The 24,477-nt window shown below is 35.9% G+C and overlaps 1 protein-coding gene across 1 annotated transcript; it reads left to right on the top strand.

Moving 5' to 3' along the window:
- Nucleotides 1-391: 391 nt before the first annotated feature.
- On the top strand, nucleotides 392-19,046 carry tesk1a (testis associated actin remodelling kinase 1a). Its single transcript, XM_087237411.1, has 11 exons — nucleotides 392-576; nucleotides 1,078-1,590; nucleotides 6,060-6,181; nucleotides 7,797-7,845; nucleotides 7,923-8,069; nucleotides 8,256-8,338; nucleotides 10,287-10,377; nucleotides 10,459-10,542; nucleotides 12,585-12,671; nucleotides 12,783-12,879; nucleotides 15,078-19,046. Exons 2-11 carry the CDS (start codon nucleotides 1,414-1,416, stop codon nucleotides 16,112-16,114), a joined length of 1,974 nt encoding a protein of 657 aa, XP_087093537.1. The 5' UTR covers nucleotides 392-576; nucleotides 1,078-1,413; the 3' UTR covers nucleotides 16,115-19,046.
- The last annotated feature ends 5,431 nt before the right edge of the window (nucleotides 19,047-24,477 follow it).

Genomic DNA, 24,477 nt, shown 5'->3' with positions numbered 1-24,477 from the left:
TATCATCTGTATTTTATAAACGTTGCATTGTGACACGAAATTTAAAGGTGACATCATAGTTGAGCAACGCCATCGCGCTGAGCGCTCTCATTGGCTCGCATGCTTGATTGATGTGCACAGCGGCCAATCAGAAGCCTTAATATGAAAACTGGCATCACGATTAAAGGCATAGGTTGTCTAAACTGCAACGTAAAACTTATTTTTAATGTGCAACGCCTTGATAAATTACTTAAAGCAATTGCTAGAAGTCAGCTAAGCTTAGATTTTAGTCTTGCAGCCTGCAGCGCCTCATTGTTTCGTTCTCCTGAAAGTGCTTCAATAATGCAGAATCACACTGGCACACGTTGGAACCTTTTCTGCGCATGCTCGACGCGCAATGTCCAGCCTTGCCAAGACCAGCCCCTATTCTTCACCAATGAACAGTCAAATTTACAAGCGGCATACGCGTTACTCCATGGCCGAGACGGACAGTGACAGCTTGCAAACGATACGTTGTTGACAAAACAGTGAAGACCTGCTAAATGCAACGTCGGCACCCAAATAAGAACATATTTTCGTCGACCTCACCAAAATCAGGTAGAGTGCCATATTCCGGGGCAGCCGCATGGGCCCAGCTACGTGCATGTTTCTCCCGGTTGAATTTGCATGCATACTCAAAGATGCTTTTTTATACAAATTTAGCATGTCTAATAGAAAACAATGATCGGATAAGTCTGCGAAATGGCAGTCGCTTATGAATCGATAACGGTGAGATATGAACTGCGCTCGGAGCAAAAGCCCTCACAGCGGTCATGCCATTTCAGCAGCAATCCGCAATGGATCCGTCTGTAGCCAGGCTTGACAGATGGTGCGGACACACACACATACCCACACCGCATTTTTGCAGCCGTCGGAATGATTTAGCTACTTTTCATATTTATTTAAGAGCTTGCGTAAGATTTGTCATAGAAACGGTAACGGTAGTGCTGCTGTCTCTGGCATCATTTCACCTGGTCATGCTGTCGCCATTTCTATCAGCTCATCCATACAAGAATAATTGCAGTACTTATTTTAAACAGTATTCATCATTTCTTACAGGTTGTTTGCTCGAATGAGAGTGAATCTACCGTCAGATAACCTACTGGAGAGGACAGATTTGCTTGTCTGCACCGGCAGCGACCTGATTTAGGGACCGGCCGGAATATGAAACATGGCATCCGCATCTCTCGGGAAAGCCCGAGCGCACTTCTCATCACTGGAAGTCGTCTTGCCTTTTCGGAGAATATTTAATCGGCTAATTTTATGTGGTTAACATTGTTACGCGAGTTTTTGCTAGTGGTTGAGCCGTGATTATTCTGTAGTGCATCTCCCTTTTAATATGGATATTTGGACTTGGTTGCGTTAAAGTGACCCGCTTTCAGCCTGTCCATCATAATGGATCAAGATGAGAACCAAGAACCATGCGAACCCCCTTTGCATGCCCTTTACGGGCCTAACCGGATTCGGCCTTCTTCGTACCGGGCTCTGCGCAGTGCCGTGTCCAGCCTGGCACGGATTGACGATTTTTTCTGTGAAAAAATCGGCTCAGGGTTCTTCTCAGAAGTGTTTAAGGTAAACTTTACTCTTTTTGATACAGAAACTAAGAATATTAATAATTATTATTATTATTTAAGGGATATTCTACCAGAAACGTACATTATTTGTCCCTGGAATAACATAAATACAGCGAATTAAAAGTAGTTCATGCCAAAACTTTCTAAAATGGACTGATGGTTGATTTCTGTAAAGGAATATCTCATTCATTTGGTTCTCAGATTTTTGTTCTTTATTTAAAACACTTTACACTGCACAAACTGTCATTGTCCATGTCCTCAGCCAAATTTAACCTACAGCTTTAATAGTTTTGTTATGCTAAAAACCGTTATTTTGGATAAAATACTTCCGAAATAGCAAGTCTTAGTTGTTGTTATCATTCACATCAACTGATCAAAAACATGAAATTATGAATAAATTCTATAAATAAAAACTATAAATATATGATACTAATAAATGTACAATTGTCCCCATGTTTCGGTCAGTCCTGTTACATTTGCATTAAATTGAAATTTAACAATAAAGGATGCCTTCTGACATTGAATTGTATGATTTTATGCTTGTTTTTGTATGATTTTTTTGAGGACAACAAGCTTAAATCAGGTCCTGTCACATTTTTTATAAGAGAAAATGTACGTTTCATGGTAGAATGTCTCCTAATTGTTATTGTTATTCAATTAAAAAAGCTTTTTTTGCTGCTTGTACTAACTACTTATTTAAAATGAGCTAAAACAACAGAACTTGAGTTTTTAAGGAGGGGGGCATCTTAATTTTTAATGTTTAGTCAACTCAAAATTGTAAAAAGCATTAAGTAAACTTAATTGATTTGCGTTGGGACGACCTGAAAAGATTAAGTGGAACTCAGCATTTTTAGATATAAGATATAATAAGATAAATATAAGATATAATATTTCATAATACATATAACACTTTTATTCTTTTTTTAACAATATACTTATAATTTTATCAGTTTGCATATTACTACTGGTTACACACTATATAACAGTCACGTAAGCAAAGCAAACATTTTACATCTCAATTTCTCTCCAACCACCTCACCCTCTAACAAAATGGAAAAAAGGAGGCAACACCATTAAAATAAGTTAATAAATAAATAAGCAAATATAAATAATAATAAAGTAGTAATAATGAAAAAATAATAGATTATTATAACACCTTTATTCAAGTCTTGATTTTTAAATAGTACCACAAACAAATAAATGCATCAGAAATCACTTCTGCACATTGTTCATAATAATATCTCGTTCACATAAACTTGTAAGCACACATTGACATTTAAATAATTTAAAAAGCCATAATTTTTTTGTCTCAAGAGTGTATAATAGCTTTAGTTATCCCTGCATCTCAATTGTCTTGTGTTGTACATGATAGAACAGTGCCATACAGTATGTGTCCAACTTAAGAGCTGCATTGTCTGTGATTAATGATAGGACAGGTTGGTCCTACTCGACAGCATAATCAGATTACCAACCTGCACTAATCTGTCTGCGCAAGTCAGAGGAGTATGTGGTGCAAGTCAGAAAAAATCTGTTCCTTCTTTTTTTAGGGTTTTTGCCTATTTCAAGCAAATAATAAAATTTAAGCAAATAATTAAAAAAAATGATCTCAGCTGTTTTTTATTTTATGATGCCGATGGTCACATTATGATATAGACATTATACTTTATGTAGTGGTCGTCCAAATCAGTATTGCATTTATTTTTGCTGAATATTTAACTTAATAAAACCGTAATAACATATTTACTAATTTATTTGGTACAAATAAAGCGAAACAAAGCTTTTATGGCATGCATTCTTGGATATTTTTTCCTCACAAGTTTTGTCAGAAAGCAGTGCATGTAACATTTGAGAAATCAGCATTTCTTGAAAACTCCAGTAAGTTTCTTTCTCTAGTTTCTTTATTTTAACAAGTCAACATTCATTATTATTTATTTAAAGAAAAGTGATGTCAGAGCGACTATGTCTTACTGACAAATGAATGTTTGAAAGCAAAAAAATTAATGCACCTCTGACATGTGCTTCACAAATATAGGTCAAAGTCAGTTATACTTGTTGGATGATGTCTGGTGTGCATGGTGTGACGGATGTGTGGTAGTGGGTGAAGGTTTTGTATGTTGTTGTGATGTCCTGGATTCAAGCTGGTAAGGTGGGATGACGGGAAATCCAGAAAGCCTATTAGTTCCTAATAGCTATTTATACTCAGCATACTGCACTGGATCTCTCTCTCTCTCTCTCTCTCTCTCTCTCTCTCTCTCTCTCTCTCTCTCTCTCTCTCTCTCTCTCTCTCTCTCTCTCTCTCTCTCTCTCAATTCAATTCAATTCAATAATTGCTTTATTGGCATGACAAATGTTACAAATGTATTGCCAAAGCAGTTATAAAGTTTACATAAAAAGTAACATACAAATATAATAAAAAAGTACACACAGTAAATAGTAGTATTAAAAAAAGAACATGATGTTTATATATAATAATTAAATAAAATATCAACAATACATCATATTATTTAATATATCACATTAATATTCAATATTGTATATTATTATTCAACATATATTATTCATACAAATCAATACAAAAATAGATCTTTCTCTATCTCTATCTCTCCCTCTCTCTCTCTCTCTCTCATACAAACAACAACAACAAAAACATATTTAATTTAAACCTGAATCACTAATGCGACTATTTGCATTATTGTACGCGCAAATCCCTGCAGTTTCTTCTGTTTTTATGCCAAATCAGTCTAATGCATCTTTCTGAGTAATTCTGCCGTATAAACCCAGAAAAGCTTTAGATACTCTTGTGCAGATGTACATAGATTTGATCTTGAATGAGAGCAGATGATATACATTACTGAGCCATCAAGCACTTCTGATTATGTGCTGAGCGGCAGATTGCAGTGATGCATTTTGCACATATTTTGTTTAATAAATAGATATATTGTAACTATAAATGTGTTATATATTTTAAGTGCCATAATGTTGTTCCATAAAAAAGATTTAAAGAAAACAAATGCTACTACAAGACGTTTTCAGAGACTTTGGCTGCGTCCAAAATCGCATCTGCTGTATAGTACGCTAAAAACAGTATGTCCGAATCCATAGAATTCGAAAAACAGTATGCGAGAAGTTCCTGGATGACCTACTCCTTCTGGCAAGATTCTGAAGTGCGCATCGGATGCACGCTATGCTATCCCATGATGCACCGCGAGAGAAATGATGAATGCGAGTGAAGCGACACAGCTGAAGTGGGTGTTTCACGTGATCATGACAAAATAGCAAATGTAGTACGTCCGAGATCCCTTCATACTACTTTCATTCATACTGTATAGAATGTACTTTTTTAATGGTCAAGTAGTACGTTTGAATTCAAGTGCAGTACTTATTGAGTAGTAGGCGATTTCAGACGCAGCCATTATCTTGAATATAAGTATATTTTGACTTTAATAATTTGCTAAAAGTGAAATGTTTTAAAATATATTTGTCTGTTGTTCTTTTGTAATGTATGCATGATTCTCTTGAAGTATGTAGAGTATGAGTGATTAGCAATCTAGGTTTTTTTTATTTTGCATGCAGACACCAGATATTGATGTACAATTTTTATTAAGTTAGTTCTTTACGTTATAAAGTTTATGTATTTATTATTATTGATTTTATTGATTTATATATTGTTATTATATATTATTATTGATTTATTATTGATTATATTATTATTGATTTATTGATTTTTATTGATTTAATCAGGTGACCCCTGATTAATAAAGAGACTAAGCTGTAAAGTATATAAATGAAGTGTTTATTATTTGTTATAGAATAAATAAATATATAGAAGAAATAATATTTTTGTGGAAAAGGTGCATTTACTATTAATTCATACTGCCTTGAGCAAAGGAAACATCATTTTATTTTGTCTATTGTAGAGGTGTGTAAACTTTATGGAGGTATTGAAGCCAAAACTACAATTTTAGATCAAGGTGACCATGTGTCCATTTTTCTTAGACATATCATTAAAATGCATCCAGGATTGGCCTTTGCATTCTACAGCCATCATTAATTGTATGCATTTTTGCATTAGTTTTAGTTTGGTAGGTAGATCATGTACATATGCAAACATTTGCAAGTGCATTTCAATCCCCTAGCACCAAGACTACAACCGAGAGAGAGAGAGAGCAGCAGCTTTTATGTACCTGTCAGTGGGTGGCATATTGCTCCTGAATAGTAAAAAATATTATTTCAACTGATTTTTAATTTTACTTTAATCTATTAAACAACAATGCCATGTAAAACTGTGTTAAATGGGAAACATATTTTATTTATTTGTTATTATTTTTTTGTTGAGGGACAAAAGTTTAATGGGCACAACATAATTACTTGATGCATTTACATTTAGCAACATAGTTTCTACTATCTACTACATGTATGATACAATGAGTTTTGTTGAATTAATGTGTGTATGTTTGTATTTGTCAGGTGCAGCACAGGATCACTGGGCAGGTGATGGCTCTGAAGATGAACACACTGGCCAGTAACAAAGCCAATATGCTGAGAGAGGTGCAACTCATGAACCGACTCTGCCACCCCAACATTCTCAGGTGTGAGATAAAACTGGAAGTAATTTCGTCTGTATGCATGGTACTACTCAGTTCATTACTTAGCTGCTGGAACCTATGATATAAATGATGTTTTACTTGAGTTTTTTGTTTAATGTGATGAGAATGAAGTATACTATTAAATGTATAGGTAATAGGTATTTCAGTATAGTCCATTACACAAGCAGTACAATGCAATAATGGATCCTGGCAAAATATGCACATACCCAGTGAGTGTGCTCGGACGTGCATCATGCTTTTCAGGTATAGTGTGGACGGAGATCATATTTTGCTGCACTAGTGTAAATGGCACCTAAGTTGAACCCCCTTTTTGCCAATAAATCTGCCTTCATTTTCAAGGCAAAGAGTCAACGAGGTGCTATAAAGGTTTCTCAGAGATTTTGCAGCTGCTGTAGATTGTATATTTACAATGGTCGGCTGCATATTCATGATTTGAATCTCCCGTTCCTCCACATTCTAAAGATGCTCTATTGGATTGAGATCTGATGACTGTGGAGGCCACATGTGTATAGTAAACTCATAGTCACCTTCAAGAAACATTGATTATTTGATCTTGGCCATCACAAGATAAGTACACTTTGGTCATAAGGGGGAACATGGTCAGCAACTATACTCAGGTAGCCTGTAGTGTCTAAACCTTGCTTAAACAAACCAACAACCTAAAATATTTATACAAGCCAGGATGGATCCATGCTTTCATGTTGTTATGCCAAATTCTGACCCTACCATCTGAAAATAGAAGCAGAAATCGAGACTAATCAAACTTATTCCTCTATTTTAGTGAGCCTGCTTGAATTTTAGCCTCATTATTTTGCTTAGTGGTTTGATCTTCTTCTGTTGTAGCTCATCTTCTTCAAGGTTTTGTTTGTTCAGAGAGGTTTTTCCAAAGACCTCAATTGTAATGAGTGCTTAATTGAGTTACTTTTGCATCAACAAGGCCCACAACTCTGGATATTGTATTTTAAGAGCATTTACCTTGTACTCTTGAGAGTTGTACATGAAAATCTCAATAGATCAGCAGTTTGTGTAATATTCAGACCAGACTATGCCATGTTTAGAGTCATTGAAATCACATTTCCTCCCCTTTTTGATGCTTAGTTTGAACTTTAGCAGATCATCTTTAATCTGTTTACATGCCTAAATGCATTGATTTTCTCCCATGTGATTGGCTGATTACTTACATTAAAGGCATGGTACACCCAAAAATTTCTTCACCATTTCCTTCCTGGTTCTAGATGTTTATGAATTTGTTTCTTCTGTTGAACACAAAACAAGATGTTTTGGAGAATGTTGGAAAAAGCAGCCAATGACCTACACAGTAGAAACAATAATCAATAGCATTGGACATTTTTCAAATGTTCTACAGTATATTTTCCATTGTGTTCAACAGAAGAAACTCAAACAGGTTTGGAACCAGTGGATGATGAGTAAATGATTTAAATTTTTGGATGAACTATCCCTTTAACAGTTAGTTTAACAGATGCACCCAATACAATAGCTATTTGATTAAATAAATCAAATTTTAAGTATCCAAATTTTTAAAATGCTTCTTCACAAAAATGTTATGGTTCTATACTCACCATTATGTCTTTCTCAGGTTTTTGGGGGTGTGTGTTCATGAAGGACAGCTTCATGCTCTTACAGAGGTAAGACATTGTGCACTACAGGAGTTAAAGGACTTCCTTGTTTATGAGATAATAACTATAATGTCACTACATTGCAGTACATAAATGGTGGCAACCTGGAGCAGCTGCTGGACAGTGACATATATCTGTCATGGACTGTGAGAATCGGTCTGTCCCTTGACATTGCTAGAGGACTGCAGTACCTTCACAGCAAGGGCATTTTCCACCGAGACCTTACATCAAAGGTACAGACACAACTGTTGGAGCATCTATGTTTACTCACTTTGTTCTTTGACACAACTGTTGGAGCATCTATGTTTACTCACTTTGTTCTTTCGACATAGAGATGCAGGACAAAAAATAAGGTTAAGATGAGGAGAGGATGAGACTGAACAGAATATTTAAATATACGCTGTAACACTCTTTTACAGAATTGTCTGGTGCGTTGTGAAAATGGTGCTTTTACAGCTGTGGTTGGGGACTTTGGGCTGGCAGAGAAAATCCCTGATTACAGGTCAGTATGTCTCTTATCCTTCATAGAAATAATACAGATTTTCTAAAACACTCAAACCTTAACACTAGAGCTATCGAGGCGGCCATTTAACCATTTTAATTTTTGTAATTTAATAAATTGTTATGTTGAAATAAAACCCACTTATCTATAATTGACTTTTCCCAAATATGTTTATTTCTTTCAACCTTTGTTTTTTTTATTCATAGTACAAAACACAAAAGAGCTATAAGTATTTCTACCTTTAATTTCCATAGTGGTATCTGCTTCTTTTCCCTGTGACTTTGAATATGCATGTCTCTGTTGCCTAGCAACTAACAAAAACATAACTTTATGAGAGCAAACAAATGATTTTACTTCAGACATGTCTTTCATAACAAGATTTTCAGTGCCGTGAAAAAAACTTGCTCTACCACTTGTGGAAATTAAGATGAGAGTTAGGTGCGAATCTTCGTTGATGGTCTCATAGCTATTTAAGTCATCATAACTATAAGCTGCATTACCAAAAAGATCATGTTTTCAGGGTTATGACTTATTAAAATAAGATGACAGACATTCAAAGGTTACTTTTAATAAAAGAAGCTTTGAATTTAAATCTGACATGACAATATGACTTCTTATATGAGAACGATCAGAATGAACGATAGGGTAATTCTAGTACTCATAGAATTCTGGTACTAGGCTCATTTTACAACTCCACTAGGGTTAAGCAGTTATCATTTTCTATTCATTCAGCTAATCTGGCAGGAGCACTTTTAGCTTAGCTTAGCGTCAATCATTGAATCTGATTAGACTATTTGCATCCAACTTTAAAAAAAATCATAAAAAAAGTTTTGATAATTTTCCTATTTAAAGCTAGACTCCTCTGTAGTTACATTATGTAGTACATCATACAGACCATTTCAATGTGGTGATGTAATTGGCCCATGAAAATTTACATATCAAACTATTTCATTACTGTAACAAAAGGCAATACAATCATAACTTAATGTTAAAACAGCTATCATAACATTATCAGTCATTACCAGTATCAGTATGTGGCTCTCTTTGGATTTCCGGAAGCATTAAAAATGTAGAACTGGAAATATATTGGGACCACTGTTTTTGTTTGCATCCCTCAAAATGGTATATACGTCAAATTTATTTATTTATTTCTTTGTTGAGTGAATTCTAATGGTCTTATCTAATTCAATGATACATGCTAAGCTAACATAAAAATGATTTCACCAGACCCAGAGATCAACTGAATGGATTTCACAATGGCAAAACTCTAGTGGTCTTGTAAAAAGAGCCTATTTAAAAAAAAAAAAAAAAAACTGTATTATTTTTTAATGTGTTTATTTTTTATTGTTCACAAAAGAATATATTTTGAAGTTGAAAGTTGAAAATAGCCGTTAATAGTGTTGGGGTCGAGTCTACCTTCGTTGAGTCCAAGTGAAGACCAAGTCCTTAACCAGTCAAGTGCAGTGCCAAAAATAAATGCTGGCAGCAGAGTTCAATAAACTCCTGTCTTAATTTCATGCTGTCATTTATTAATTTTTAATCTCTTTATTCGTGTTGTGGATGATGTGGACTCGACGCTACTTGTGATAGTTTTAGAGTCCAAAATGTCCAAGTCCGAGTCAAGTCCAAGTACAAGTTCACCACAGAGTCTGTGACCAATCAAAATTGGACTCGAGTCTGAGTCCAAGTTCAAGTAACTGAACTCTAGCCATTGACATCCATCATAGGAAAAAATAATACAGAACTCAATTCCTACAGATTTCCAGAACTCTTTAAAATGTCTTCTTTTGTTTTTCATCGAAGAAAAAAGTAAGAAATGGAGGGCAATTAAAATATGTCAGAATTATCATCACTATCAATTTTCTAAGACTGTATTCACAATACCTTTCCAAATATAGCCCAAAAATGTATTAAACAGAGGTGTATAACATGTCTAACTTGTCTACAGTGATGGGGTTGAAAAACAACCTTTAGCCGTTGTGGGCTCCCCCTACTGGATGGCTCCAGAAATGTTAAGAGGAGAGCTGTACAATGAGAAGGTATTCTGCCTTTAAAAACTCAGCATTACACTCTTGCTTGTGTGCTTGTGTCACTTTATTTACGCTGTTTTCATATCATAGGTGGATGTCTTTGCATATGGAATAATCCTTTGTGAGATTATTGCTCGAATTGAGGCTGACCCAGATATCCTCCCACGGACAGAGGTACATACAACTGTACAGCAGAACATGAAGCACAGAATCAGGCTTAGAATCAAGCAGTGCTTTACCAAATATACAAGCTTTGAGTCAGGCAAATAAGATTTTCTTTGAAATATTATTTTAAAGCTAAATTTAATCAAGGGCAAGTCTTAGACCAGGGGAATCAAACACATGGCTTGCAGGCTGTAAATGCATAGGATAACATGTGAAGCTCCTGAGTACAGATTTTGCAGTATGTGACATTGTGATGTGTAATTAAATTTTGAGAGGTTTATGTCAGTGTACAGTACCATAGGTTATACAGCTGCATAACTAATGTGTTTACTTGATGCAGAAAGTCTGTTGTTTATAGTCTAAAATTGCATTAAATGAAACAAAACTAGTCATAAGTATACTTACAATATACACCCACCAGCCACTTTATTAAGTACACTTTACTAGTAGAGGGTTGGACCTCCTTTTGCCTTCAGAACTGCCCTAATCCTTTGTGGCATGGATTTAACAAGGGGCTGGAAATATTCCTCAGAGATTTTGCTCCATATTGACATGACAGCATCAAGCAGTTGCTGCATATTGGCTGCACATCCATGATGCGAATGTCAGCAACAATACTCAGGTAAGCTGTGGCATTGACATAATGCTCAATTGGTACTAATGGACCCAAAGTGTGCCAAGAAAATATCCCCACACCATTACACCAACACCACCAACCTGAACCATTGATACAATTAAGGAGGGATCCATATTTTTTTGTTGACGCCAAATTCTAACCCTACCATCCAAATGTCTGAGCAGAAATTGTGACTCATTGGACCAGGCAATGTTTGTCCAAACTTCTATTGTCCAATTTTGTTGAGCCTGTGTGAATTGTAGCCTCAGTTTCCTGTTCTTAGCAGACAGGAGTGGCACTCGGTGTGGTCTTCTGCTGTTGTAGCCCATCCACCTCAAGGTTGGACGTGTTGTACATTCGGAGATGGTCTCCTGAATATCTCAGTTGAAATGAGTGGTTATTTGAGTTACTGTTGCCTTTCTATCAGCTTGAACCAGTCTGGCCATTATGTCTTGTTAGATATTTTCTCTTTTTCGCATCATTCTCTTTAAACCCTAAAGATGGTTGTGCGTGAAAATTCCAGTAGATCAGCAGTTTCTTAAATACTTAGATCAGCTCATCTGGCACCAACAACCATACCACATTCAAAGTTACTTAAATCACCTTTATTCCCCATTCTGATGCTCGGTTTAACCTCCAGCAGATCATCTTGAACATGTCTACATGCCTAAATGCATTGAGGTCCTGCCATGTAATTGGCTGATTAGAACTTTACAGTTGGACAGGTGTACCTAATAAAGTGACCAGTGAGTGTGTATATGTATGTGTGTGTGTGTGTGTGTGTGTGTGTGTGTGTGTGTGTGTGTGTGTGTGTGTGTGTATATATATATATATATATATATATATATATATATATATATATATATATATATATATATATATAACCTGAATTCTTAATGATTAATAATAATAATAATTCTTAATAAAAAGGTTTCCATTGGTGTATGGATTGTTCATTGTATGGTTCTTCATGAAACATGACTGTACTAATCACATTTGACAAAAAGAAAAATTAATAATTTTGACCTAGATGTATTTTGATTTTATATGTATTCAATGTATTTTGAATGATTGACAAAAATATACTTGTGCAATTTAAGTCGATATTTGTGCTCCAGGGTATTATGGTATTATTTACATTATACTTGTGCTTATATTAACCAAGTAATGCAGTGATGAATCTACATCTAAATAAAATAATCTTCTGCAGTTTTAATGTGTTGTCTCCCTCTGGTGGAGAAGCAGCATGTTGCATATTTCCACAAAAATACACTGTTATTGTTTCTTTTAAGCAAAAAATGTACAAACCAATTGTATATTAATAATATTATATAATTATCCAACATCGTTTGTGCTGTTTCTGCAATGGTGCAAGTCTGAAGATGTCTGTCCAGTGTAGTGCATACTGTAAGAAATATGACTTTTCTTATTGTAGGATTTTGGACTGGATGTGGACACATTTGAGCATATGGTGGGAGACTGTCCACCTTCATTTCTTCAAATGGCTGTCGACTGCTGCAATGTAAGCTATATATACATAGACAATTAAACTAACATTTCACATTCCCAGAGTTAAGTACTGAAGTTATTTTATATTTGCATTTTCATATTTGTTATTATGTTTCTGTGATAGATGAATGCAGACAGTCGTCCTGCCTTCTCTGAAATTGTAGTGATGCTCGAGAGGATAGAAAGAGAACGAGTGAAGAGTGAAATTCCAGTCATCCTGGGTGAGTACAAGTAAAATTCTATCATGGTTGACAGTAATATTGGAGTGGAATGAGTTCGTATTTATAACTATCATTTTCAGTCAGACATAAATATTCGAACATTTGTGATACTTTCGGGTTTTTGGGTTGCACTGTTTTACAGTTTTGCGGGTAAGCACTATGTACTTACCATATCATTACATAAAATGGGAAATAACTAGTTACTATCACTAAACATAACCCTGAACATAACTCTAATCAATGCAGTTAGGTTATATGACCCAATGATTTCTAAGTGACTACATTATAATTACACATTAAGAACATTTAAGCCTGGTTTATACTCCAAGTGTCTGCTAGTTTGCTTGAGTGCGTGCTGCAAATGTGATGTCATCGCTGTGTTTGCAGAGGTTCGATTTGAGGATGCGCGACATGATTTCCACTGGCGGAGCTCACAAATTTTTTTGAGACTTGAGCAAGCAGTTCGTGCGGTGCTGTGTTTGATTTGAGTTGAATATTTTATCTGAAACCGTACGACTGTACAGACATCTTTATGATGTGGTCCATGCAGAATCATAGGGATAACCAGATGATCAATAATTCTTGGCTAGAAATTGCAACAGTCGTTGAAAAGGAAGATGGCTTTTGTAAAAGTTCGGAAAAACCTGAGGGATAAGTTTAAGTCAAGCGAGGCCATGGCAAAAGTAGAGACCCAGGTGGTTTTAATAAACAATTACAGAAATATGTTTTTCCACCATTTTTTTTACATTGATGCAGCTATATATTACAATTTTACATTTAAAACAATTTATTAATTACAAAAATATAATTAAGGAACAAATTGTTTATTTTATAACTGGAAAGGAATATTTGAACCTATCCATTTACAATACGCTGAAGCCCTGTTTTTCTAGGCTTTATTGGAGATAATGGTCAGAAATGTTGGACCATTATTGCCTTTTTGCATAAGTAGAGGACAAAAACTAGCCAGACAGTAATGTGTCAATTGTGGAGTGGGCTAAATCTAAAAAAGTCTGTATTTTTTAGTAAGTGTACCTATTTTGCTTTTATTCTTGCCATAATAAAAGATATATTTGTATATTTGTTCTCGTCATTAATATTTAAATAAACTTTAATAGGTAAAACTGTCTGAGATATGAACAAAAGCAAGTGATGGATTAAAGTTTGATTTAAAAATCTTGAATTGTTACACATATCTTTATAATCATTAAAAATAAATTATAAAAATAATACAAATAATTAGTTTAAAACAGTTAATGATATTAATGATATGAAGTAGTTCCCGAAACGTTCTACTTCTCTGTTTATCCGTCTGCTTTTATGGTGGGTTTCTTTTGACCTCCCCCTGACATTTTAAAGAATATCACAACGGCGAACACAGCCTTATAAAAGCCCGTATAAAAGCTTTGTCCATTTTGTGAGGTGCACGCTCAGTCAGCAGAGGTGCAGACGTGGCGCCAGGCGAAAGTATAAATCAGGCTTTACTTTAACGTTCAGCCTGTGTTTCAGAGAAATCTCTCGCTCATGCACACTAAGGCAGAATAAATACAAGTGAGAAACTATGAAACATTACTTTTTTCAAGATAACTAATGCTTTGCTTGACCAAGCATACATTCAATTTATAAAGTGACAGTAAAGTAATTTATTACAAAAATAAATGCCATCCTCTACTTTTTCTATTGTAGTTTCCTTAAAAATATTTATACAGGACAGCGGTTTTCAGCATTTATGAGAATTATTTCTGAAGCACTAAATAAGCATTTTTTTAATCGTGTGGCATTGTATGGCATGGCATTGTATGTAAATTCTGCTTAGTCATCACAGCAATAGACTACATTTTTAGTATATTAAAACATTTAAATATTAATACATTAAATGTAAAGTAGAAGCACTCTGTTTACCACACTTTCTTTACCGCACTTATGCTTATGAAACACAGGGAAACTTTTTGAGCAATGTTGCCAGGTCAATTTTGCAGACCAATGTTGCTTAGCCACTTTTCTACATACTGTAGAATGGGCGACTATATTGTATCTGTAATCCACTGACCTCATTAGTTGTCCATGTCTCACCTGGTTGCCCATTTGTTTGCCTAACAACATTGCTCAGAAAGTTGCCCTGTTTATCATCAGCATTAAATAATTGTTTTCAGTACAGTCAGTTCACAGACAACCAATGCTTGTTGTGATTTCTTCAGAACCCATTGCCATTGACGTCAGCCCATATCGAAGGAGAAGCTCGCCATGCCATCCCTGTGACCAGCGCCTGTCCCGCAGCCAGTCAGATATGCTTCCTCCTGCCACTTCCCCATGTTTAGGCACACCTGCAAGGGTCAACCCATTCTCTCTTCGGCAAGACCTCAACGGTGGCCGCATCAAGCTGTTTGACACCCCTAGCAAATCCGTCATTTCCCTTACCTTTACCCTTCCACCACCTCCAGACCCCTCTGCGTCTCCACCGCTGAGCGGGAGCCCAGGGCTTCGAGGACCCCCTCGAAGGTGTCGGTCCCTGCCCTGCACCCCTGAACTAGGACGACAGTTACCCTTCAGAGATCAAGAGGTAGAAGAAGATCGGAGTGAAGAACTGGGCCAGGAAACGAAAGACAAAGAGTTGGAAGGACAACAAGATGCGGTGGAGGACTCAGGCCTGGTTCTGGACTTAGATATGGTGTCTTTAGAACGGGTTGAGGAGGAAGAGGAGGATGAAGAGGTGGAGAAAGAAGGACAAAGTCTCACCGAGCCCATGGACTGCAGTAGCTCACCTGACACGACTGAAGGAAATGTTTCAGGGAAGCGTTTAATCAGCGGATCATCTTATTCCTCGTCCTTGCAGTCCAATGGTTGGGCTACACCCATCTCTAATGGACCACCATTATTACCTCCTCTTCCTCGTTTGGACAATAATAATGGAGTTCTGAGGCCTGGACGTCCATTTGCATGGGTGAGACTGAACGGGTACCGAGGCCCTGCTCCAGAACCTTTACCGCCTACCGAACAAGACGATGTGATTTCGTGTCCAGCCTGCTGTCTGGCCGGCTTCAGCTTCCCTTCCTTGTGCCTGCGTGGAGCTCCTCCATCACGCCGTGGGCCTCCACGAAGACCCTACAGGACCTTTAACGGAGGGGATGCATCCACAGCCACAGCAAAGGGACTGCTCTGTCGGGGAGCGACAGGTCTGGCTCCGTCCACTGCATCGTGTGAGCCAGGGTTACCTCTACCAGAGGCCCAAACCTAAAGACGACCACTGCGACATCTCAGAAACTGCACCATATTCAGAACGCAGCGCAGTCAGGTCGCATCTCTGATGTCAGTATGGATATCTTTCTGGATGCTGTGCGGGTCGAACTGAATCAAAGGGATTGTTCACCCCAAAAATGTCATTGTAATTCTGCGTAGGCCAGTTTATATTGCACTGACCAAACAGAGAGCCTGCTTTTGTTTGATTAGCGTGTTATTCCTGTTGGCATGTGCTGCCATTGGTTGCTTATTTGTGCCAGTTGAACTTGTTCATTAGGCATTTGATGGGTTTTAGAGCGTCTGAGATGTGGCGTGTTGTAATATGGTGATTATCCACATTGGTTGGAATCTGTTGATGCAAGTTAAATTGCCGTTTCAAAGTCCACCGTATATTGAATTAAACATTGTGGTACGGTTTAGTGAGTTGGCTAAATTGCGATTTTGTTCAACAATAGAGCACTTTAAACACAGATATTGTTTTTTAATTTATACAGGTTTAAAAACAATGTTTAACACTCAAAGTGAAGTTTATTTATAAACAAATTTCAAGAGAATCATGTGCTTATGATTGTCCTCAGTCGTTCCAGCATCAGCTCATGATTGATTCTCCAATCAGATAATTTCTAACTCCCTATAAATAATCAGAGTTTTCCTATCTCAATATCTTTGTCTTGAAGGACCCCCCTACCCACCCCTACTTTCCCTCCTTTTCAGATGGGCGACACGGCGGCCCAGTGATTAGCACTGTTGCCTCACAGCAAGAATGCCTCTGTTTTAAGTCCCTACTAAACCAGACATTTCTGTGCAGAGTTTCACTTGTTCTCTCCGTGCTCGTGTGGGTTTTTCCCCATGTTTACCAGTTTTCTCCTAAAGTCCAAATAACACGCAACCTAAGTAAATTGAACACACAAAATTGATACCACAGTCAAGCTCTTAGCGAGTACACCTCCCCTCAGTCATCCATATCCATCATTTAGCTAGAAATAAGCCGGGGGAGTTCATCCAGATCTACTTGAGCTAAAACTCCCCTCTTCCCCTGCAACAGGAGGGAGCCCAGGGCTCAAGGATCTCATAAGGTCAAGTCTCTCTCCCGGGACAGCATGCCAAACAAGCTTTTATTATCAATCATCGGCTAAGTGTGAACTCTTGAAATAATAAAAAGTTGAGCTTTTGAAGATATGACAAATTTAATAAAAATATGACAAGTCTGCAGGAAACTCCTGTATATTTCTAGCTCAAACAAAAGGTGTACTAATTCTTGAAAAGTACACATACTGCAATTCGTAAGGAACTAAACATTCTTTCATAATATAAAATATCACAATGGAGGTTTTTTGCAGCATAATGTTTTTGTTTTGGGGTGAACGATCCCTTCAAACATGTGTATAAGACTGGGATGAATGTGACGAATGAAAGGCATGCTGGTTCCATAGTGCCAGTTCTTGATCATCATTCTTTTGTACTGTAATTCAGAATAACTTAAATCATTACTCTACAAAAACAAGCTGCTTTTTATTGTGTGCTTATTTTTTCGGGACTGATTCAAAGCCACTGTGTTTGACAGAAAATACTGTTTGTTATAAGAGAGACCTGTGTGAAAATACTGGCATGTCGAAGCTTTTTAGTGGACTATCTCATGTTTTTATTTATTAGGTAAGCATTCCTCTGAAAGACTGAAAGTGCTCTTCACTTGTCTGTGAGAGTGGATAGGATATGTGCCACTGGGGTACTGATGTCAGACATTTGTTATTACATTTTTGTGATACGTCCATGTTTAGATGCAATGTATGCAGTAACTTATTGTAATTCTGTAAAATGTACTGTTTAATAGGCATTTTTTAATGAAAACTTCCACATTTTGCGTTTTACACAAATGATGTGTAGGAGATTTGTAAAGTATATGAGTTTATATCTCCCCCTAGTGGTCTGGAAGATGTACTCTCGTTAGATCAATGCTGCTGTTATTTAAAAGAAAGACAAAACAGATTCCTCTCACGAGTGATAATAGAGGACGTTTACCTTCACGTTTAAGCTTTTTGTGATATTTAAAATATGGAATTGTATTTAAAAAACAAAAGAGGATCTTGCACAAAGTGTTTCCTAGTGCCACTGACATTTACTCAAGACGAATATCACATGATATCAACAAACCTGCTTAGTCTACATGTTCACAGGAATCTAGTTGCACATTGGATCTGTTTTAGTCTGAAACCTTACCTTCATATTCAGGCTAAAATGAACTTTTACATTCGTTTACCAATAATCACAGACAGTCTGATCATTTCCTCATGCTTGTGTATTTACATCTGCTAATGAGACGAGCATTGGAAGAATCTGCATGCGATTCTGTACTGTACAAAAGAGTGATCTGTACATAGCAGTGCATGACAATAAGCAAGAAACTGTTTAAAGCGTGTTAAAACTTCCCTTCAGGCTGGCATCAGAGGTGAAGTTGCCATTTTAGATCTGAATTAAACCAATTCTTAAATTGGTTTAAGAAGTAAGCTATTTTTTCAATAGGTTTAAATGAATGGACTCTTCCCAAACGTGTACAGTTTGTATTGCTAATCAATGAAGCATACAATTGGCTTGTAAAACTCAAAATGCTGATAATAAAGCTGGATTGAATCTGACAAATTTATTCATGCCCAAGAATAAAGCAATTTGATAATGTAACTGTAATTGTAAAGCACAGACATTCAAAACTTGCCTCCTTTGTGTCAGTGATGAAGTGATGTTCTAGCCGACGGGACACTGATGGTCTTTCTGACACGTTACTGTGTAAAAATTCATTTTTTTCTAGGAAAGTTTCTTTCTCTTTGAAAGAAAAGCACTTATGATTACTCTTAGTTCTGGGGAACAGCAGCTTTAATAAATGTCACTGAGTTGTTATTTATGAAAATGTCATTAATTAAAAAGACTGAATGTTATGCGTCTGGACTTTTTTTATTCATTCATTCATTTTTATTCGGCTTAGTTTCTTCATTCATCAGGGGTTGCCACAGCAGTATGAACTGCCAACTTATTCAGCACGTTTTACGCAGTGGATGCACTTCCAGCTGCAACCCAGTACTAGGACACATCCATACACACTCATCCACACACACTACAGACAATTTAGCTTATTCAATTCACCTACAGTGCATTACTTTGGACTGTGGAGGATACCGGAGCACACGGCGGAAACCCACGCCAACACAGGGAGATCATGAAAACTCCAAACAAAAATGCCAACTGACTCAGCCGGTTCTTACTGTGATGCGACAGTGCTAAACTAACAAATCCTAGGTGGCAAAGTGTTGAAGAAAGGCCTGATGCTTCAGGATAGATTGTATGTATGAAGATCTGCAAGTTCAATCAGCATAACATCAGCATTAGTCATTAGTAAGCCTGGACTAGCATGCTGTTTTTTTTTTTTAGCAGGGCTGGTTCATGGTAATTTTAAAACTTGGTTCTTGATAAATAGAAAACTTGGTTAACAAATGAACTTTCATGTTGTGTTGGAGATGTTTTTCTCCACTATGGAGCGCTGTTGAGTCTTAATTTGCTCACAACTTTCTCTGTTTTAGCAAATGGAATGATTTTTGTGACAAAAATTATTTATCATTCATTCATATTCTTTTTCAGCTTAGTTACTTTATTAATCAGGGGTCGCCCCAGTGGAATGAACCACCAACCTATCCAGTATATGTTTTACACAGTGGATGCCCTTCCAGCAGCAACCCAGCACTGGGAAAGATAAATCTTATTTTATTTTATTTTATTTTATTTTTTGTTTTATTTTATTTTATTTATTTATTTCGCCTTTTTTTAAGCGGATAGAACAGTATTTCAGACAGGAAGTGAAGTAGTAGAGAGAGAAGGGGGTAGGGATGGGAAATGTCATTGGGGGATTTGAACTCGGGACGTCCTGAAGTGTTACTGCACCATATATCAGCACGCTAAACACTTATTGCGCTGATGACAAATCTTATTTTGACACATACTTTGGGAAAATGCTTTAAAATAAATAAAAATACAATACACTGAGGGTAAATTTACATTAGTTATATTGAGTTAGATGGGGTATCTGCTTCTTAAGTGTGACGTCACTTGAAGTGGCTTCCGAGTCCAAGTGCTCTATCAAACTGAATGGAGAGACTCAACAAATGGTAATAATAAACATTTACAAAGCGCTGTAATACTTTCTAAATTCACGATTGCAATATATATATCCATGCCTAATATCCGATGACCAGAAATTGATTCATTATTTATAAATTGTTCAATTATTGATGTTTGTCATGCAGCATATACAGAGACTGTAATGTACAGCATGATTTTATATAAAATTCACTTTAAAGTGTGATAGGACTAAAAAGTGGCCATAATCGAATATTTTCCCAATTCAAATGAGTAGCGGCTTGTACCCAGAAACCGTATTTCATACGTCACTGATATGTTATGACTTAACAAGCATATAGTGTGTGTGTGTGTGAGTGAGAGGCCTCTGTTCCCTTACCTTTATACGTCTGAGAAAATTAAAATAAGCACCTCAGCTCTCAGAACTACATGAAGTAAAAATTTTAAATTTGCTGTTATGCTCCATATAAAAGGCAGAAACTAAGCCTTTTTTGCTCAGGCCTTTCCAAAGGGTTAGTGGATGCCAACTGATTATCCACGGTAATGACAAAATGTACCTCTTCCTATAACAGGGAAAACCACCAACAATCAAGAATGCATAATTATATGGTGTCTTAGTTCAGAAATCAATAAAAAAATATCATTATAATGGAAGTCAAGGGTGCATGAACAGCAAACGAGGAGGAAAAAATAAATATGCTCCACAAAAAACTAACAATGCATCAAAGCCAATGTTGTTACAAATCTTTCACATTTTCAAGACTGTGATAAGGTAAAAATATATATCCAAACCAGCTTAGATATTTAAAATATAAAAATTTGTCTGTGTGTTTTCCCCTATATGAGTGACATCAGAAACTTGGCAATTAAAAAGTCAAAATCCTGTTTTTTTTTTAAACAGCATTAGCAGTTTTGATCAGAACTAAGGTTGATTAACTGATTAATTACAAAATATTGTCAGATGCATTTTTTATAGTGGACGTTTTCATCCCAAACATAATGTAGTAGTAAACATTTGAGCAATGCACAAGGATTAAATGTTCTTACAAATCCCTTAATAAGATAATAATAACAATAATAATAATAATAATAATAATAATAATAATAATTTTTAGCTATAAAGCACCTTTCCAGAGCTCAATGACACTTTACAAAGAATGCAACAAAATAACGTGCAATTAACATGATCTAAATGAATAGGGAAAAGGTGAAAAAAATATGTTCACCTTAAGCTTAAAGGTGCTATATGTAAGTTTTTGTCTAGCTTAAAAATACCTTAATATGCTTGCAGATATTGAAGAAATTTGCTAAGTGCACATTCTTGCTGATCTGAAAAACATTGATAAAGTCAGATATTTGGCTTTTAATATGTGCGTTACGTGCTGGAACGGCTGTCTTTATTTTGTTTCTATTAATCAGTCCAATGCCAGCTTAGAAAATTATATTCCAGCACCCGGGTTGTCTTGTTGGAAAACTGCATATTTCATTCATTCAGTCAGAAAGGCTCTCAAACCATGTGTTCAAGACTGAATAGACTCTGAAATGAGACACAGACACAGAGTTCCACATGAAGTGGTTATTAATTAGCAAATAATATAAATATTATGAAAAATTGTCATACTGTGTCCTAACTTCACGCTTTGTGAGATTTGCACTAGACGAAACACAACAGAAATGTAAATACAGCCATTCAGAAGCACAGCATATGCACTCACTCACGAAATGGTAAGCTTTATAATCTAATTAATACATATTTATCCTTTTTAACATTATTAAATGTACACGCTGAATCTGTGTTGGCTTGCATTATTTTACAGTTCTAAAGTTCAGTTGCAAATGGTTTATTCTTTTTTTCAAGATCCTTGATTTCCTGCTGCTTTCAGTGGTATCGCAATAAATGTCATGCAAAATGGCTTCCAAACATTATTCATTATTATTATTATCATGTAACACTGAATAAATCACATGAGGTCTACCTGAGGTGATCACAGTTTATCCAGTTGTTCAGCTGCAAGAAAGAGAAGCTGTTTTTAAAATATAAATTCCAGGTATTGGTTAAGATAAAAACTTATTTTAATATGAAAATATTCATTTTATTGCCACCATTGCTTTTTTTCAGAACATGACTTAAATCAGCCTTAAATCTGCGTTTAGGCATTATTTTTAGGCATCTCCAGAAATCTCCATAACCTGCATTGCATTGAAACACTATTGTGTCTTACTAAACATGGATTACATTGTCTACTTCTGTCTCGTGCCTGCATCTTGTGTGACACAACAACAAAAATAGCTAAATATGTTGGGCAGGTTTTTTAAAATAGCTGCTTGCATGTTTTGTTGTTTTAAATTGGGTGGTTGTGTGTCTTCATTCCTTTCCTGGCGGCTTGCAAACACACTGAACAAGATTTTTTCTTTTAATATTAGATTGTTCGTTTGGAAAAATAAAAAAGGTTTTTCATTAAAAAAAAGTGTAATTAAAGATTACTTTTATAAATTAAAATAAAATTACTTTTTACTTTACTAATTACTTAAACAAAAATAACTTTTTTGTCAACTGTTACACAAATTTTGAAAATGTACTTGCTTGTGGAAATTTTAAGAAAGTCAGCCTTTAAATTATTTAACTATATAATGATGGTTTATGCTTATGGTTGAATTCTCAGAAAATTTCACACATAAAACAGTTCTGGAAGGTATAATTAGATGTTAAAACAACAATTAAATGTAATTAAAGAGCAGCATGGTTGCATTACAGCAAAAGATTTGCAGGTTCGAGTCCCATCTGGACCATTAGGCTTTTCTGTGCAGTTTTTTGGCTTTCCTATAAGAAGTGTCAGGATATTAGAGATGATAGTGCTGTTGATGTTGTTTCACATGCATTATATTGCATGTATACACTCACTGGCCACTTTATTAGTTACACCTTTCCAACTGCTCGTTAAGACAAATTTCTAATCAGCCAATCACATGGCAGCAACTTAATACATTTAGGCATGTAGACATGGTCAAGACGTCAAGATATGGATGAAACGTTCTGCTTTAGTCATACTGAGCATCAGAATGGGGAAGAAAGGTGATTTAAGTGACTTTAATCATGGCTTGGTGCCAGACGGGCTGGTTGGGGTATTTCAGAAACTGCTGAATGGTATTGTGTAATGGTATACGCAATTATTTTTGGCACACTTTGGGCAATTGAATACTGTACTCAAATGGCCTCCACAGTCACCAGAATTCAATCCAATAGAGCACCTTTGGGATGAGGTGGAATGGCAGATTGGCATCATGGATGTGCAGCTAACAAAACTGCAACAACTGTGAGATGCTATCATGTCAATATGGAGCAAAAGTCTCTGAGGAATATTTCCAGTACCTTGTTGAATCTATGCCACAAAGGATTGAGGCAGTTCTGAGGGCAAAAGGGGGTACAACCCGGTACTAGAAAGGTGTATTGTTGTATAATAGGTTATAATATTTAATAAGCAAAGATAAAGATGATCTAAAAGAAGAATGAATAAAAAATCTAACTTTATATATCAAAATAGCAATATACTGTACATACAAACTATTAAGGAATTAAATGAGCAACATCATCAAAATTATGGAAACAAGAGTCAAAAAAGTGACAAACTTTACAGGTCTCCAAACAAATGAACAAAAAATGATAATTTCAGCAGCATCCTTATATAGAGAATGATTAGAAATTGACACAACGGACTTCACCTAAAAATGCAAAGCTAAATGCAAATGATTGAGAATTTGAATGTTCTGCCTTAAGCTGATTTCCATGAGTCAAGGGTGCAAAATACTTTCAGTTTCACAGAACAAAACAGATGTGACTGTACTATTCAACACAATGACATAGCCTGAAGAGGTATATGTTCTATGTAGTGTAGGGGGGAAATGCATTTAAAAGTTCATGCAGACACCAACCCAGACTCTACTGACATATTATGCAGTACTGTAACCAAACTCTGCAATCTATGTAGAAATCACACTATTTGTGTATGATTTTTACCCCACTTGTTTTTTTGAATGATTTGGGAGTTTGGCATTTACCACCTCACAACTCCAACACCAAGTTTAATCAGTCTATTCATTTTTGAAGTTAAATTGACTATAAAGTGATGTTAAGAGTATGTTTTAGTTATTCTGTTTTCAACTTAAAATGGTAAAAAAGTAAATAAGTAAAAAAAAAAAACACTAGGTTCTACTACATGTGGTCAATTTTATGCATAATTG

This window comes from Danio rerio, chromosome 1 (assembly GCF_052040795.2).
Source record: "Danio rerio strain M-AB ecotype USA chromosome 1, GRCz13ab, whole genome shotgun sequence".
Classification (NCBI taxonomy): domain Eukaryota; kingdom Metazoa; phylum Chordata; class Actinopteri; order Cypriniformes; family Danionidae; genus Danio; species Danio rerio.
The sequence above is the reverse complement of the archived record's forward strand: the minus strand, read 5'-3'. Positions and strand labels throughout refer to the sequence as shown.

What these genes read in the sequence shown, in the direction of transcription:
- tesk1a (XM_087237411.1), top strand. Translation starts at nt 1,414, where the DNA reads ATGGATCAAGATGAGAACCAAGAACCATGCGAACCCCCTTTGCATGCC. An exon ending in ACCGAGACCTTACATCAAAG is followed by an intron (nt 8,070 to 8,255) that starts GTACAGACACAA and finishes ACTCTTTTACAG; the next exon opens with AATTGTCTGGTGCGTTGTGA. An exon ending in TGGCTGTCGACTGCTGCAAT is followed by an intron (nt 12,672 to 12,782) that starts GTAAGCTATATA and finishes TTTCTGTGATAG; the next exon opens with ATGAATGCAGACAGTCGTCC.